The following is a 17988-nucleotide window of genomic DNA, read 5'->3' on the forward strand; positions in this document are numbered from 1 at the left end:
TAGAACACGCCCACTTTGGCCACCAGTAGAACACGCCCACTTTGGCCATCAGTAGAACACGCCCACTTTGGCCACCAGTAGAACACGACCACTTTGGCCATCAGTAGAACACGCCCACTATAGCAGTAGAACACGCCCACTTTGGCCATCAGTAGAACACGCCCACTATAGCAGTAGAACACGCCCACTTTGGCCATCAGTAGAACACGCCCACTTTGGCCATCAGTAGAACTCGCCCACTTTGGCCACCAGTAGAACACGCCCACTTTGGGGCCGCCAGTAGAACACGCCCACTTTGGCCATCAGTAGAACACGCCCACTTTGGCCATCAGTAGAACACGCCCACTATAGCAGTAGAACACGCCCACTTTGGCCATCAGTAGAACACGCCCACTTTGGCCACCAGTAGAACACGCCCACTTTGGCCGCCAGTAGAACACGCCCACTTTGGCCGCCAGTAGAACACGCCCACTTTGGCCACCAATAGAACACGCCCACTTTGGCCATCAGTAGAACATGCCCACTATAGCAGTAGAACACGCCCACTTCAGGCACAAATCGATGCGACCCCCCCATGGACCAGCACAGCACAGCGATCCAGCAGCAGACGAAGATCTGGTTCCAGCCGTCAAGTGAGGCGTGGATCAAACGTTTCATCTCTCACTCGCCTACTGCTGGCCGTCACATTCAGGTGAGTTCAACTTTGTCCTTCTCTAGCTATTAGTAAGATCTCACCAGCTTATAGTAAGACAACACTACAACTGTAGGTACGATGAATGCCATTTTTCAGCTTTAAGAGACCACTACAGCTGTAGGTACGATGAATGCCATTTTTCAGCTTTAAGAGACCACTACAACTGTAGGTACGGTGAATGCCATTTTTCAGCTTTAAGAGACCACTACAGCTGTAGGTACGATGAATGCCATTTTTCAGCTTTAAGAGACCACTACAGCTGTAGGTACGGTGAATGCTACCCTCTGGCTTTAAGAGACCACTACAGCTGTAGGTACTATGGCCAGCGTAAACAGTCAAGCATGCGGTGAATTGTGTGTGATCCCCTTCACCCACTTCTATCCATAGTCTCCTACACGTGTAGGGCATGTAGACAACGATTGGCACATAAATAATCAATGTACGCTTCCTCCCCTCCTCTCCCTCCCCTAGCCGTCTGTTGGTCATACAATGCTAGAAATGTTTTCAGGTTGGTCTCGTGCCCGTACAATGCCAGGCTCATGTATCTACCCGCGAGCTATCGATTAGAGATGAACTAACAAGGTATCTGACGACACACACGTCAACAGTGTCAGCAGTATTCAGCCAAGATGGAGATGAGACAAGCCAGTCAACCAGTCGACAAGTGGTGTGATGTCAACACAAATCTTACAACTATGAGAAAAGGTAGCAGTCTGCTAACTTATTCAAATCCTCATTTTAGTACCTACTTATTTTTTTTACACACACACGTACTTACACACACACAAACAAACAAAAAGTGTTACAACTATGACAAAAGGTAGCAGTGTGCTAAGTAATTAAACACACACTCACAGACATACAGAGTGAAGGATGGCACGTCACTAAGTATAGAACCCGGGTCACGTTTCTCATGAATTCGTTTTACTGGAGAGGGGAGGGAGTGTTAACTAAAAAATAATAATTTTAAATTTTAAATGGTTGCACAGTTACACTTAGTATGGAAAAAATTATTAGGTTATTTAAAAAAAATAATTTGATGTCACTGAATGACTGCTAATGCTCATTGCTCTGTTCAAACAAAGAGAACTATGTATTAACTAGGCATACTGCCTCGCTTCACTTAGGTTTTAGAAAAACATTTCTATGTATTAACTAGGCATACTGCCTCGCTTCACTTAGGTTTTAGAAAAACATTTGCCTAACAATCTTTTAATTCAGCTGTCTAATCATTAAACCAATACTACACTTTGCACTGATGCTAATTTAATACCAACATTTTAAACGTAAAATTATTTTTTCAAACAATAATAACCAAGACATTTCTTTCTATTTCACTTATTTCATACATGTCGATTAGCGTGCTCTGGAGAAAGAGAGAGAGGGGGGGGGGGCTGCTTTCTATAAAGTCTCCAGTTTAAAATAGTTATGTAGCAGGCCTATTTTTATGATGTATATTTTATTCACTAAAAATTGTTTATTTATACAAAACGTCCAATTCTAATTCAAATTTAACCTGAAAATTTCAAAGATTAATTAATGTTCATTAGATGTTATGTGGAGCGCTTAAATTAGTTTCCTTTTGTTTTAAAATGCTCGTCGACCTGGAATGTAATTAGAATTTTTAGCGCAATTTCCATACTGGGGGATTGCGATTATTAACTCGTCATTTTCGGATGGATGGATGTGTGTCTGCAGCGTGTCCGCAGCTTTAAGTCGTATCTCCTCCTCAACGAAGCAATATCGAGGACTAGTTCCAAAAGCAAATATGTTAAGCAAGTTCCGAGGATGAACATAGGCCAAAAAAATTCCCGGAATTCCTTCCTGGATTTCCCGGAAAAGTAAAAAAACCTAGGAAAAAAATGCAATTTTGGCCCATATCTCGGCAACCAGACCACTTAGCGACTTGAAACATTTACCAATCGATTCCTGCCATAATTAAGAACAATATTGCCGAAGAAAGTTTTCAAAAATATCGTTTCGTTCGGTCACAAAAAAATAATTAAGAATTTTTAAACTGAGCATCGTGTAGGCCTAGGATGATATTTTTAATTTAAATTGAGCATCGTGTAGGTTTTCAGCGCAAAGCGCTGAGGTTCGAAAGGATTTTACCATAGCGAATGAGCGGAGGTTCGAAAGGATTTTTACGTAGGTCTGTGAATTCTAAAAAATTAATTAAGGAAATTGTGCTTAAATTGTCACTAGACTTTTTATTAACTTGTTTTTTAAAATTATCTACATGTATTTTTACAGTTAATTTCTACATTTTTATTGGGATATAAAGTGAAAATATATAGTGAAATTCTTATTCCAATGTATGCTCAATATCGTCATTTTTTTTTTCACCTGGATGTTTATACTTTAGTATAAAATCTATTGAAAAACTATTACTTTAGAAAGTTATTTCCCGTAGCCTACACATGGACCAAACGGCGTCTTTGTTAACTTGTTATAAAAAAAAGTTCATGTTTATATAAGAAAATACAGCTCTCCCTTCTCCACATTTGAGTTTATCTATATACATAATAAGGCTGCATATGATAGGTGGTCAGTCAAGTGATATTGATCCGCGAACTGTGGAGCAGCAGCCACACTTAGTTCAACCAGAACAGATGAAACAAGGTAGCCAGCATGTGAAACAATGGGCGGATTCCTGGGGCAGATCCTCGAGACATTGGTAGAAACAAATGTAAATGGCGTTGTTTCAAACATGAGACTATAGCCTAGGTGTGGTGCCTAGTCATGGTGCAAACATGAGACTATAGCCTAGGTGTGGTGCCTAGCCATGGTGCTGGCACCAGTCTACCGTTGCCCGCTTCTCCACACAACGGCCCTTTAAATGTTGTAGAACAACATAAGCGGCCGTGTTGACACGTTGGCTCTCCTCAAACACTGTACTAGTACATTCACTCTGTGGGACATACTGGAGCTACTTATGTTAGTATTTTTTTAAAAACAACACAAAACTGTACTTGTTTTTACATTCCTGGACTTGTGACAAACAGGTAATTGTTGACACGAGATTAGACACTGATTTCTTTGATCTGAACCTTCAATAAGCTTCTTTCAGACGATAGAAGCAGTAACTGTGTTGTGTGTGTGTGTCTGTGGGGGGGGGGGGGGGGAGAGAGATCTATCAACATCCAAGTATTGGATTAGCTGTCATTACAGTTTTGATCCACACTGTCTAGTCTTCACTGTGGACCGTCTTTGTTTCAGGAATGAAACAATGGCAGCTATTTAAAAACGTAATAAGCCTTCCAATCGTGTACGTATGTTGTATACATTGAACACGTTACCCTCCCTATTATTTCTGACAGCTGGTCACTCACAATATAATATCCACCAAACTTTAGCCACAAACATCCACCAAACTTTAGCCACAAACATCCACCAAACCCTTGCCACAAACATCCACCAAACTTTAGCCACAAACATCCACCAAACTTTAGCCACAAACATCCACCAAACTTTACCCAAAAACATCCACCTAACCCTTGCCACAAACATCCACCTAACCCTTGCCACAAACATCCACCTAACCTTAGCCACAAACATCCACCAAACTTTAGCCACAAACATCCACCTAACCTTAGCCACAAACATCCACCTAACCCTTGCCACAAACATCCACCAAACCCTTGCCACAAACATCCACCAAACTTTAGCCACAAACATCCACCTAACCCTTGCCACAAACATCCACCAAACCCTTGTCACAAACATCCACCAAACTTTAGCCACAAACATCCACCAAACTTTAGCCACAAACATCCACCAAACTTTAGCCACAAACATCCACCAAACTTTAGCCACAAACATCCACCTAACCCTTGCCACAAACATCCACCTAACCCTTGCCACAAACATCCACCTAACCTTAGCCACAAACATCCACCAAACTTTAGCCACAAACATCCACCTAACCCTTGCCACAAACATCCACCTAACCCTTGCCACAAACATCCACCAAACTTTAGCCACAAACATCCACCAAACTTTAGCCACAAACATCCACCAAACCCTTGCCACAAACATCCACCTAACCCTTGCCACAAACATCCACCAAACTTTAGCCACAAACATCCACCAAACTTTAGCCACAAACATCCACCAAACTTTAGCCACAAACATCCACCTAACCCTTGTCACAAACATCCACCAAACCCTTGCCACAAACATCCACCAAACCCTTGCCACAAACATCCACCAAACTTTAGCCACAAACATCCACCTAACCCTTGCCACAAACATCCACCTAACCCTTGCCACAAACATCCACCAAACCCTTGCCACAAACATCCACCTAACCTTAGCCACAAACATCCACCAAACTTTAGCCACAAACATCCACCAAACCCTTGCCACAAACATCCACCTAACCCTTGCCACAAACATCCACCTAACCCTTGCCACAAACATCCACCAAACTTTAGCCACAAACATCCACCAAACCCTTGCCACAAACATCCACCAAACCCATGCCACAAACATCCACCAAACCCTTGCCACAAACATCCACCTAACCTTAGCCACAAACATCCACCAAACTTTAGCCACAAACATCCACCTAACCCTTGTCACAAACATCCACCAAACCCATGCCACAAACATCCACCAAACCCTTGCCACAAACATCCACCTAACCTTAGCCACAAACATCCACCAAACTTTAGCCACAAACATCCACCAAACCCTTGCCACAAACATCCACCAAACCTTAGCCACAAACATCCACCAAACCCTCGCGCCACAAACATCCACCAAACCCTCGCGGCACAAACATCCACCAAACTTTAGCCACAAACATCCACCAAACCCTTGTCACAAACATCCACCAAACCCTTGCCACAAACATCCACCAAACTTTAGCCACAAACATCCACCAAACTTTAGCCACAAACATCCACCAAACCCTTGCCACAAACATCCACCAAACCCTTGCCACAAACATCCACCTAACCCTTGCCACAAACATCCACCAAACCCTTGTCACAAACATCCACCAAACTTTAGCCACAAACATCCACCAAACTTTAGCCACAAACATCCACCAAACCCTTGCCACAAACATCCACCTAACTTTAGCCACAAACATCCACCTAACCCTTGCCACAAACATCCACCTAACCTTAGCCACAAACATCCACCAAACTTTAGCCACAAACATCCACCAAACCCTTGCCACAAACATCCACCAAACTTTAGCCACAAACATCCACCAAACCCTTGCCACAAACATCCACCAAACCTTAGCCACAAACATCCACCAAACCCTTGCCACAAACATCCACCAAACTTTAGCCACAAACATCCACCAAACCCTCGCGCCACAAACATCCACCAAACCCTCGCGGCACAAACATCCACCAAACTTTAGCCACAAACATCCACCAAACCCTTGTCACAAACATCCACCTAACCCTTGCCACAAACATCCACCAAACCCTTGCCACAAACATCCACCAAACTTTAGCCACAAACATCCACCAAACCCTTGCCACAAACATCCACCAAACCCTTGCCACAAACATCCACCAAACCCTCGCGGCACAAACATCCACCAAACCCTCGCGGCACAAACATCCACCAAACTTTAGCCACAAACATCCACCAAACCCTTGCCACAAACATCCACCAAACTTTAGCCACAAACATCCACCAAACCCATGCCACAAACATCCACCAAACCCATCGCGGCACAAACATCCACCAAACCCTCGCGGCACAAACATCCACCAAACTTTAGCCACAAACATCCACCAAACCCTTGCCACAAACATCCACCAAACCCTTGCCACAAACATCCACCAAACCCTCGCGGCACAAACATCCACCAAACTTTAGCCACAAAACTACCCACCGAGCTTCCTCTCCTCCATTACATGATGGGTACACGGAGAAATGGCCCCCCCCCCCCCCCGCACTCCATTTCTGTAGAAGACTATAAGGTTTCATGTCAAATTAAAATCAATTCAAGGCCGTTTATTTGACAGCAGCAAAAAGTGCCCTGAAGGCGAAACTGTGCTATCGAACAATTCAAGCGATCATAGATCCCCTCAATACAAGTTGGGTTCGATCAATCAATAAATCTATACCTTGTTCAACGGCTGCGGTAAAATCGTTAGACGAGGGTGGGGCGTGTTTGTACAAGGTGTGGAGGCGTTAACTGTAGGGAGGTTAGCCGTAGCTTTAAAATCTCATGTACTATAATGGAAACAGTTTAGGACCAAGGAAATAGAGTTAGATAAATAACGCCGCATTTTTTTTATTTTCAAAGGCATATTTTAGTAGCAGCTACCATTCCAGTGCACGAGTAAGTCAAACACTTTCAACACGACATGACGACACAGCTATGTCAGCACAAGTGGCAGCCCGCTGTCTCACAGTCAGGGCTCTTGGCGGGAGGGGTCTTTTACAAGGCGGGGGAGGGGTCTTTCACAAGGCGGGGGAGGGGTCTTTCACAAGGCGGGGGGAGGGGTCTTTCACAAGGCGGGGGGAGGGGTCTTTCACAAGGCGGGGGGAGGGGTCTTTCTTACAAGGCGGGGGAGGGGTCTTTCTTACAAGGTTGGGGAGGGGTCTTTCTTACATGGCGATGGAGAGGTCTTTCTTACAAAGTTGGGGAGGGATTTTTCTTACAAGGTGGGGGAGGGGTCTTTCTTACAAGGTTGGGGATGGGTCTTTCTTACATGGCGATGGAGGGGTCTTTCTTACAAGGTTGGGGAGGGGTCTTTCTTACATGGCGATGGAGAGGTCTTTCTTACAAAGTTGGGGAGGGATTTTTCTTACAAAGTTGGGGAGGGATCTTTCTTACAAGGTGGGGGAGGGGTCTTTCTTACAAGGCGGGGGAGGAGTCTTTCTTACAAGGGAGGGGTCTTTCTTACAAGGAGGCGAGGGGTCTTTCTAACAAGGCGGAAGGGGGTCTTACTCAGAAGTAGGGGGGGGGTCTTACTCACAAGTGGAGGGGCCTTACATGACGGGAGAGGTGTGACATTTGTCACAAGGGGGAGGGATGAGACACAAGGGCGTGATGTTTATCACACACACACAAATGGTAATAAAATGCTAAACGACGAGCCCCGTGGGTAGTCTAGTAGACTGTCCTCGTGGTGTCACGTGATCTAGACTTGATACAGGCAGTCTATTCTATCTATTAAGGCTAGCTGGAGCTTTGCTCATCTAGTTGCCACTTATCTATCCCCAGGGTCTGTGTGCATGGAGGACCTACACAGTGAAGTCGTGCCCAGGGAGTTCCTTTGCTGCCCCCTGTGCAGGGACGAGTACCACGAGCCCAAGTACCTGCCGTGTCTGCACTCCTTCTGTGCCGCCTGTATTGACGACCACATCGAGGCAAACAGCAAGCCGGACAGCAGCTTCACCTGTCCCGTCTGCGATACGGAAATCATCATGGCCGACCAAGCGCCGGTACAGTTGCCGGACAACGCATTTGCGCGCCGGCTCAGCTGTCCAAGCACAACGCGGTGCCGGCGAGAGCGGAAGTGCGGGTCGTGCGAGGGCACGGCCACGGTCCACTGCATCAACTGTGACGAGTTCCTGTGCCAGCAGTGCTCGCTGGGCCACCTGCAGCAAGTGGAGACGTCCAGCCACAGGACCCAGGACATCGACCACTACGAGGACGGCGAGGTGGCCACACAGCAGCCCACTCTACAGAGGTGCTGCCAGTACTACGACGACATGGACATCGGCTGCCTCTTCTGTGTGGACTGCGAGCTGCTGGCCTGCCCCGAGTGCCACAACACCAAACACGCCGACCACAGGTGCGCCGAGCTGGGCGCCATCGCTCAAAACTTTGAGAACAAAATCAAACAGCCGCTAGAGGAACTCAAGAAGGACAGCGCCACTCTCCATAAAGTCCTCTCAAAGCTGGAGCTTGCCAGACAACAGGCCACGAACAACATGCAGGACTTGAAAACTGCCGCCAGACAGAGAACAGATGTTCTGTGCAACATGATTCGAGAGTACGAGAATATTCTAGTTTTGGAAATCGAGAAGAAGCATGCGCAGAACGTGTCAGCCATAAAAGAGCGCGAGGCCACAGTGCGGAACTGTATCGAGTCCATCAAAGCCGTGACAGAACTGACCGACAAGCTCCTGACCTTCGGCTCAGAGGAAGAGAAAGTCTCGATGAGACGGAAAATTGGGCGGCGAGTTCGAGAGCTGTGTGAGGAAGAACTGCCCATGAGGACCTTCAAGTTGGTCAAGCGCACACTCAACGAACCCAACGTGACAGTGGACATGGTGTGTGAGATGTTCGGTGACTTAAGAAAGGAGGCCTCACCAGCCAGTAGAAGAAAAATTCAAACAGCTTCACAGAGTATTGACCTGGGGATGATGAGCCGCAGAATGAAGGCCAGCTCGGTGTCCTCCACAGAGGAAATCGTGCCCGAGCTGGCGGGTCTGGAGGAGGAAGAGGAGGAGGACACGGACATGTTGAGTGCCAGCAACACCAGCGACGCCTTCAGGCCTGGCTCCTCCCTGCTCTCTCTCAGTGCCAACAGCAATGACGACTTCAAGATGGCTGCCAGTGTGTCGCCCAGGTTAGCCGAGGTGCCAGACACCAACGTCCACTCATCCACAGCTCACGACCAAGTGCCCTGCCACAACCTGGACAGTGTCCTCAGAGAGATGCGCCTGCCCGACCCCTTCCTCTCTGAGAGCATCAAGGGGGTGGGCGTCAACCAACAAGGCAACATTCTTGTGGCCACCGTCTCTCCCGGGGGGTGTAGCAAAGTCTTTATCCTGGAGAAACATGCCATTGTCATCGGTCAGATCCCCATAGAGAAAAGCTGGGTGGTCCACTCGATATCAGCTGATGGCAAGGTGAACCTGGTCCTGCCCAGGAGTGAGAACAAGTACAAAGTGAGGATCATGTCGGGGGAGAACAGCGTCAACACGCTGGCTGACGTCCAGATTGAAAGCTTCGGGCTCAACTCGGTCACAGCTACAAGAGAGGGCAAGATTCTCGTCTCAGCCAACAGGTATGCCACGGCCAATTCCGTCCACGGCCGTTCCGCCAAGTATGGTGGCAACATCACCATCTACGCCAAGGACGGCACGCTCGAGCGCGTCATCACCAACGAGACGTTCACCCAACTCAACCTCTACCTGTTTGACCGTCCCCAGCACATCGCAGTGGACGCCCAGGGCTGTTTCTTTGTCACAGACCCAGGCAGGCACAGTGTGCTGGGGTTCAAGCCCAATGGGGAATTCATGTTCGAGTACGGCAACACAGACGCGGAGGAGGAGTTATACCAAGGGCCGGACGCCGTCTGTACGGACACAGAGCAGAACGTCATTGTCTTTGACAAACGGGATGGCCGTATAGACATCCTCAGCTATGAGGGACACTTACAGAGGTGCTACTTCCCCAGTGAGCATATCCGCTTCATCAGTACCACCCCAGACAAGTGTCTCCTATTGGTCAACTCACAAGGGGACCTCAAGTTTTTTAACTATCTCTAGCCACTTGGTGGGCCCAAAGTTGGTCAACTCACAAGGGGACCTCAAGTTTTTTAACTATCTCTAGCCACTTAGTGGGCCCAAAGTTGGTCAACTCACAAGGGGACCTCAAGTTTTTTAACTATCTCTAGCCACTTGGTGGGCCCAAAGTTGGTCAACTCACAAGGGGACCTCAAGTTTTTTAACTATCTCTAGCCACTTGGTGGGCCCAAAGTTGGTCAACTCACAAGGGGACCTCAAGTTTTTTAACTATCTCTAGCCACTTGGTGGGCCCAAAGTTGGTCAACTCACAAGGGGACCTCAAGTTTTTTAACTATCTCTGGCCACTTGGTGGGCCCAAAGTTGGTCAACTCACAAGGGGACCTCAAGTTTTTTAACTATCTCTAGCCACTTGGTGGGCCCAAAGTTGGTCAACTCACAAGGGGACCTCAAGTTTTTTTAACTATCTCTAGCCACTTGGTGGGCCCAAAGTTGGTCAACTCACAAGGGGACCTCAAGTTTTTTAACTATCTCTAGCCACTTGGTGGGCCCAAAGTTGGTCAACTCACAAGGGGACCTCAAGTTTTTTAACTATCTCTAGCCACTTGGTGGGCCCAAAGTTGGTCAACTCACAAGGGGACCTCAAGTTTTTTAACTATCTCTAGCCACTTGGTGGGCCCAAAGTTGGTCAACTCACAAGGGGACCTCAAGTTTTTTAACTATCTCTAGCCACTTGGTGGGCCCAAAGTTGGTCAACTCACAAGGGGACCTCAAGTTTTTTAACTATCTCTAGCCACTTGGTGGGCCCAAAGTTGGTCAACTCACAAGGGCATCTCAAGTTTTTTAACTATCTCTAGCCACTTGGTGGGCCCAAAGTTGGTCAACTCACAAGGGGACCTCAAGTTTTTTAACTATCTCTAGCCACTTGGTGGGCCCAAAGTTGGTCAACTCACAAGGGGACCTCAAGTTTTTTAACTATCTCTAGCCACTTGGTGGGCCCAAAGTTGGTCAACTCACAAGGGGACCTCAAGTTTTTTAACTATCTCTAGCCACTTGGTGGGCCCAAAGTTGGTCAACTCACAAGGGGACCTCAAGTTTTTTAACTATCTCTAGCCACTTGGTGGGCCCAAAGTTGGTCAACTCACAAGGGGACCTCAAGTTTTTTAACTATCTCTGGCCACTTGGTGGGCCCAAAGTTGGTCAACTCACAAGGGGACCTCAAGTTTTTTAACTATCTCTAGCCACTTGGTGGGCCCAAAGTTGGTCAACTCACAAGGGGACCTCAAGTTTTTTAACTATCTCTAGCCACTTGGTGGGCCCAAAGTTGGTCAACTCACAAGGGGACCTCAAGTTTTTTAACTATCTCTAGCCACTTGGTGGGCCCAAAGTTGGTCAACTCACAAGGGGACCTCAAGTTTTTTAACTATCTCTAGCCACTTGGTGGGCCCAAAGTTGGTCAACTCACAAGGGGACCTCAAGTTTTTTAACTATCTCTAGCCACTTGGTGGGCCCAAAGTTGGTCAACTCACAAGGGGACCTCAAGTTTTTTAACTATCTCTAGCCACTTGGTGGGCCCAAAGTTGGTCAACTCACAAGGGGACCTCAAGTTTTTTAACTATCTCTAGCCACTTGGTGGGCCCAAAGTTGGTCAACTCACAAGGGGACCTCAAGTTTTTTAACTATCTCTAGCCACTTGGTGGGCCCAAAGTTGGTCAACTCACAAGGGGATCTCAAGTTTTTTAACTATCTCTAGCCACTTGGTGGGCCCAAAGTTGGTCAACTCACAAGGGGACCTCAAGTTTTTTAACTATCTCTAGCCACTTGGTGGGCCCAAAGTTGGTCAACTCACAAGGGGACCTCAAGTTTTTTAACTATCTCTAGCCACTTGGTGGGCCCAAAGTTGGTCAACTATCTGAGCAAATTGGAAAGCCAAAAGTTGAGCTGTAGTTGTCACAATTAACCTTCACCCACATATAACACCAGCACTAAACATTTCTCCCTACAAATGATGTTAGCTCATAGAGACTTGGCAAATCATCATGTAGATTGGCACTTGTTCAATGTTGCAAAATAATTGTTTAGATTTTTAACTGTTGAATGTTGCAAGACAATTGTTTAGATTTTTAACTGTTGAAAGTTGCAAGACAATTGTTTAGATTTTTTATTTTTAACTGTTGAATGTTGCAAGACAATTGTTTAGATTTTTTATTTTTAACTGTTGAATGTTGCAAGACAATTGTTTGGATTTTTTATTTTTAACTGTTGAATGTTGCAAGACAATTGTTTAGTTTATTAACTGTTGAATGTTGCAAGACAATTGTTTGGATTTTTAACTGTTGAATGTTGCAAGACAATTGTTGGATTTTTTATTTTTAACTGTTGAATGTTGCAAGACAATTGTTTAGATTTTTAACTGTTGAATGTTGCAAGACAATTGTTTAGATTTTTTATTTTTAACTGTTGAATGTTGCAAGACAATTGTTTGGATTTTTTATTTTTAACTGTTGAATGTTGCAAGACAATTGTTTAGTTTATTAACTGTTGAATGTTGCAAGACAATTGTTTGGATTTTTAACTGTTGAATGTTGCAAGACAATTGTTGGATTTTTTATTTTTAACTGTTGAATGTTGCAAGACAATTGTTTAGATTTTTAACTGTTGAATGTTGCAAGACAATTGTTTAGATTTTTTATTTTTAACTGTTGAATGTTGCAAGACAATTGTTTAGTTTATTAACTGTTGAATGTTGCAAGACAATTGTTTGGATTTTTTATTTTTAACTGTTGAATAATGATGACTGTCACCTGATGTCCATAAATGACGTAAAATTCTAAGAAGGAGTTTCTATGACAATGTGTGATGAAGGAGAGGGTATAGAAAATGTAATGACACAATAGCATTTGTAATCTTTTTAACACAGTTTTAAATTCTGGCTTTTATTCCAGATTTTAAAAAGACTTTTTGAAAATCTTAAAAATTATTCAATGTTGACTGAGCTTGATCCAATTTTGAGAGCTCTAGGCACTAAGGTGTGACACTGTGATAAGGGTGGGGGTAGGACACTAAGGTGTGATACTGTGATAAGGGTGGGGGTAGGACACTAAGGTGTGACACTGTGATTAGGGTGGGGGTAGGACACTAAGGTGTGATACTGTGATAAGGGTGGGGGTAGGACACTAAGGTGTGACACTGTGATTAGGATGGGGGTAGGACACTAAGGTGTGACACTGTGATTAGGGTGGGGGTAGGACACTAAGGTGTGACACTGTGATTAGGGTGGGGGTAGGACACTAAGGTGTGACACTGTGATTAGGGTGGGGGTAGGACACTAAGGTGTGACACTGTGATTAGGGTGGGGGTAGGACACTAAGGTGTGACACTGTGATAAGGGTTGGGGTAGGACACTAAGGTGTGACACTGTGATTAGGGTGGGGGTAGGACACTAAGGTATGACACTGTGATAAGGGTGGGGGTAGGACACTAAGGTGTGACACTGTGATAAGGCTGGGGGTAGGACACTAAGGTGTGACACTGTGATAAGGCTGGGGGTAGGACACTAAGGTGTGACACTGTGATTAGGATGGGGGTAGGACACTAAGGTGTGACACTGTGATAAGGGTGGGGGTAGGACACTAAGGTGTGACACTGTGATTAGGGTGAGGGTAGGACACTAAGGTGTGACACTGTGATAAGGGTTGGGGTAGGACACTAAGGTGTGACACTGTGATAAGGCTGGGGGTAGGACACTAAGGTGTGACACTGTGATTAGGATGGGGGTAGGACACTAAGGTGTGACACTGTGATAAGGGTGGGGGTAGGACACTAAGGTGTGACACTGTGATAAGGGTGGGGGTAGGACACTAAGGTGTGACACTGTGATAAGGGTTGGGGTAGGACACTAAGGTGTGACACTGTGATAAGGGTGGGGGTAGGACACTAAGGTGTGACACTGTGATAAGGGTTGGGGTAGGACACTAAGGTGTGACATTGTGATAAGGATGGGGGTAGGACACTAAGGTGTGACACTGTGATTATGGTGGGGGTAGGACACTAAGGTGTGACACTGTGATAAGGGTTGGGGTAGGACACTAAGGTGTGACACTGTGATTAGGGTGGGGGTAGGACACTGTGATTAGGGTGGGGGTAGGACACTAAGGTGTGACACTGTGATTAGGGTGGGGGTAGGACACTAAGGTGTGACACTGTGATTAGGGTGGGGGTAGGACACTAAGGTGTGACACTGTGATTAGGGTGGGGGTAGGACACTAAGGTGTGACACTGTGATAAGGGTTGGGGTAGGACACTAAGGTGTGACACTGTGATTAGGGTGGGGGTAGGACACTAAGGTGTGACACTGTGATAAGGGTGGGGGTAGGACACTAAGGTGTGACACTGTGATAAGGGTGGGGGTAGGACACTAAGGTGTGACACTGTGATAAGGGTGGGGGTAGGTAAAAAATTGATTAAAAAGCATGACATCATCATGGACAACCACAATGACAATGTTTGGTGTCTATTCCAACATTACATAACATTTGTCTTGATAGTGTTTACATTAATTTTGGTGGCTATTCCAACATTACATAACATTAGTCTTGATGGTCTGGTTACATTAATTTTGGTGGCTATTCCAACATTACATAACATTTGTCTTGATGGTCTGTTTACATTAATTTTGGTGGCTATTCCAACATTACATAACATTTGTCTTGATAGTGTTTACATTAATTTTGATGGCTATTGCGACATTACATTACATTAGTCTTGATGGTCTGTTTACATTAATTTTGGTGGCTATTGCGACATTACATAACATTTGTCTTGATGGTCTGTTTACATTAAAATTCATTTCTTCTAGCACTCCAAAGGCTTGAGTTTGAACTTTGAAATGGAAGTTGATTAAATCAGACTGATGAAAAATGCTAGTGTCACACATGAAAGGTGTCACAGTTTACGTCAGGTCATGGGGGGGGGGGGGGCGGCGGGCTGATTTGTTGACAGGGTGGGATCATTGACAGGTTGAGATGGGTGGGGGTGACAGGTTGAGATGGGTGGGGGTGACAGGGTGGGGGTGACAGGTTGAGATGGGTGGGATCATTGACAGGTTGAGATGGGTGGGGGTGACAGGTTGAGATGGGTGGGGGTGACAGGTTGAGATGGGTGGGGGTGACAGGTTGAGATGGGTGGGGGGTGACAGGTTGAGATGGGTGGGGGTGACAGGGTGGGGGTGACAGGTTGAGATGGGTGAGGGTGACAGGTTGAGATGGGTGGGGGTGACAGGTTGAGATGGGTGGGGGTGACAGATGGGGGAACAGGGCATTTCCCCCCTGTCAATTACCCCCCCCCCCCCGACAGGGTTAGAGTTAGGGTTAGGTTTTAGGGTTAGGTTTTAGGGTTAGGTTTTAGGGCTAGGGTTAGGTTTTAGGGTTAGGTTTTAGGGTTAGGTTCTGGGCTAGGGTTAGGGTTAGGGCTAGGGTTAGGTTTTAGGGTTAGGGCTAGGTTTAGGGCTAGGTTTAGGGCTAGGATTAGAGCTAGTTTTAGGGTTAGGGTTGTGTCTAGCTTTGGTTTTGGTTTTGTGTGAAGTTTTAGGCTAAGGTGGACGCTTAGGTTTTGGTCTTTTTCTTAAGATTTGGATTAAAGTAGTATATAGGTATAAAATTCTAGTTAGAGTTAGGATTTTAACTTGAGAGGGGGGGGGGGGGAGAGGGGGGTTATTGACAGCGGGGTAATTGCTTTGGGGGGTAAATGTCCGGGGGGGAAATATCCAGGGGGGTAATGTCCTGTAGCCGACAGATGGAGGTAGATACCTGCGTGTGAGAGTCACTCTCCATTGTGGGCTGGTCCCTGACAAACTTGGCGTAACCTTCCTCCACCATCAGGTCATTGATGTGAACATCCTCCTCTCCTGTTGTGTCAGACAAGCAAAGGGAAAGAACTCCCTCCTAATCAGGGGAAACAAAACAAACTGTTGAGGTTATAGGTTTTAAGGGACCAGCTCAGATTTCATAAAAATATTTTACACAACATCCAGAAACAATGGTCCTAGTGGCTTCTCTCTACACAACTCTAACAGACTTAAGAAGACAAACCCACCTTAAAACTTGTAACTAGCCCAACTAGTGGCTTCTCTCTACACAACTCTAACAGACTTAAGAAGACAAACCCACCTTAAAACTTGTAACTAGCCCAACTAGTGGCTTCTCTCTACACAACTCTAACAGACTTAAGACAAACCCACCTTAAAACTTGTAACTAGCCCAACTAGTGGCTTCTCTCTACACAACTCTAACAGACTTAAGACAAACCCACCTTAAAACTTGTAACTAGCCCAACTAGTGGCTTCTCTCTACACAACTCTAACAGACTTAAGAAGACAAACCCACCTTAAAACTTGTAACTAGCCCAACTAGTGGCTTCTCTCTACACAACTCTAACAGACTTAAGAAGACAAACCCACCTTAAAACTTGTAACTAGCCCAACTAGTGGCTTCTCTCTACACAACTCTAACAGACTTAAGAAGACAAACCCACCTTAAAACTTGTAACTAGCCCAACTAGTGGCTTCTCTCTACACAACTCTAACAGACTTAAGAAGACAAACCCACCTTAAAACTTTTAACTAGCCCAACTAGTGGCTTCTCTCTACACAACTCTAACAGACTTAAGACAAACCCACATTAAAACTTGTAACCAGCCCAACTAGTGGCTTCTCTCTACACAACTCTAACAGACTTAAGACAAACCCACCTTAAAACTTGTAACTAGCCCAACTAGTGGCTTCTCTCTACACAACTCTAACAGACTTGAGACAAACCCACCTTAAAACTTGTAACTAGCCTAACTAGTGGCTTCTCTCTACACAACTCTAACAGACTTGAGACAAACCCACCTTAAAACTTGTAACTAGCCCAACTAGTGGCTTCTCTCTACACAACTCTAACAGACTTAAGAAGACAAACCCACCTTAAAACTTGTAACTAGCCCAACTAGTGGCTTCTCTCTACACAACTCTAACAGACTTAAGACAAACCCACATTAAAACTTGTAACTAGCCCAACTAGTGGCTTCTCTCTACACAACTCTAACAGACTTGAGACAAACCCACCTTAAAACTTGTAACTAGCCCAACTAGTGGCTTCTCTCTACACAACTCTAACAGACTTGAGACAAACCCACCTTAAAACTTGTAACTAGCCCAACTAGTGGCTTCTCTCTACACAACTCTAACAGACTTGAGACAAACCCACCTTAAAACTTGTAACTAGCCCAACTAGTGGCTTCTCTCTACACAACTCTAACAGACTTAAGACAAACCCACCTTAAAACTTGTAACTAGCCCAACTAGTGGCTTCTCTCTACACAACTCTAACAGACTTGAGACAAACCCACCTTAAAACTTGTAACTAGCCCAACTAGTGGCTTCTCTCTACACAACTCTAACAGACGATCTCTGGCATTGGGGGCCCAGTTCTGAAAAAAAAACATTGAACTTAAGGTCACTCTTGCAAAGGGTGTCTCTTGACATACATTTTTAAACTGCTGCTACAGTAACAATGTCTGCAGGTCAAGACTGCCTCATTTCCTATGGGGTTTTTTTTTCATGGTCATTTATAGTAAACACATTCGCTTTTTTGTAAACTCTATCAAATTTCTACAATGGCACTTTTTCTACACTCTATTTTGGTAGTTTATTAAAAGCAGAGGATAAAGTAGGAATTACAAGTAAATATAATATTAAATAGCATTGTTATATTATAAATAGAAAAAAAAACCATTTTCTTCATCATAAAAGAAATGTAGACTGAATTAGTTGAGCACAATGACAACAGTCAACC

The 17988-nt window shown here is 45.3% G+C and overlaps 2 protein-coding genes across 9 annotated transcripts in view; one reads left to right on the forward strand and one right to left on the reverse strand.

Annotated features, from left to right (window-relative positions):
- The window catches only part of LOC131937823 (tudor domain-containing protein 5), a 55436-nt gene that overhangs the window by 24225 nt on the left and 13223 nt on the right, over nucleotides 1-17988 (reverse strand). For all 7 annotated transcript variants that reach the window (XM_059295491.1, XM_059295492.1, XM_059295489.1 and 4 more), the window contains exons 14-15: nucleotides 17543-17623; nucleotides 15961-16095 (exon numbers count right to left, since the gene is read on the reverse strand). In XM_059295491.1, coding sequence (XP_059151474.1) covers nucleotides 15961-16095; nucleotides 17543-17623 — 216 coding nt within the window. The remainder of the gene's footprint in view (nucleotides 1-15960; nucleotides 16096-17542; nucleotides 17624-17988) is intronic.
- On the forward strand, nucleotides 600-10209 carry LOC131937827 (E3 ubiquitin-protein ligase TRIM56). 2 transcript variants are annotated; one of them, XM_059295500.1, is made up of 3 exons: nucleotides 600-691; nucleotides 1203-1399; nucleotides 7899-10209. In XM_059295500.1, exons 2-3 carry the CDS (start codon nucleotides 1324-1326, stop codon nucleotides 10175-10177), a joined length of 2355 nt encoding a protein of 784 aa, XP_059151483.1. In that variant the 5' UTR covers nucleotides 600-691; nucleotides 1203-1323; the 3' UTR covers nucleotides 10178-10209. The 2 variants fall into 2 exon arrangements, with proteins under 2 accessions (XP_059151483.1, XP_059151484.1); XM_059295501.1 differs by lacking the exons at nucleotides 600-691; nucleotides 1203-1399 and adding an exon at nucleotides 3559-3699.

Source organism: Physella acuta, unplaced genomic scaffold (assembly GCF_028476545.2).
Source record: "Physella acuta isolate Inbredline_101_S28 unplaced genomic scaffold, ASM2847654v3 ptg000223l, whole genome shotgun sequence".
Taxonomy (NCBI): domain Eukaryota; kingdom Metazoa; phylum Mollusca; class Gastropoda; family Physidae; genus Physella; species Physella acuta.

Excerpts from the sequence above, each read along its gene's own strand:
- LOC131937827 (XM_059295500.1), top strand. The coding sequence starts at position 1,324 with ATGGAGATGAGACAAGCCAGTCAACCAGTCGACAAGTGGTGTGATGTC. Across the intron at positions 1,400-7,898 it reads TCTTACAACTATGAGAAAAG|GGTCTGTGTGCATGGAGGAC; the intron begins GTAGCAGTCTGC and ends ATCTATCCCCAG.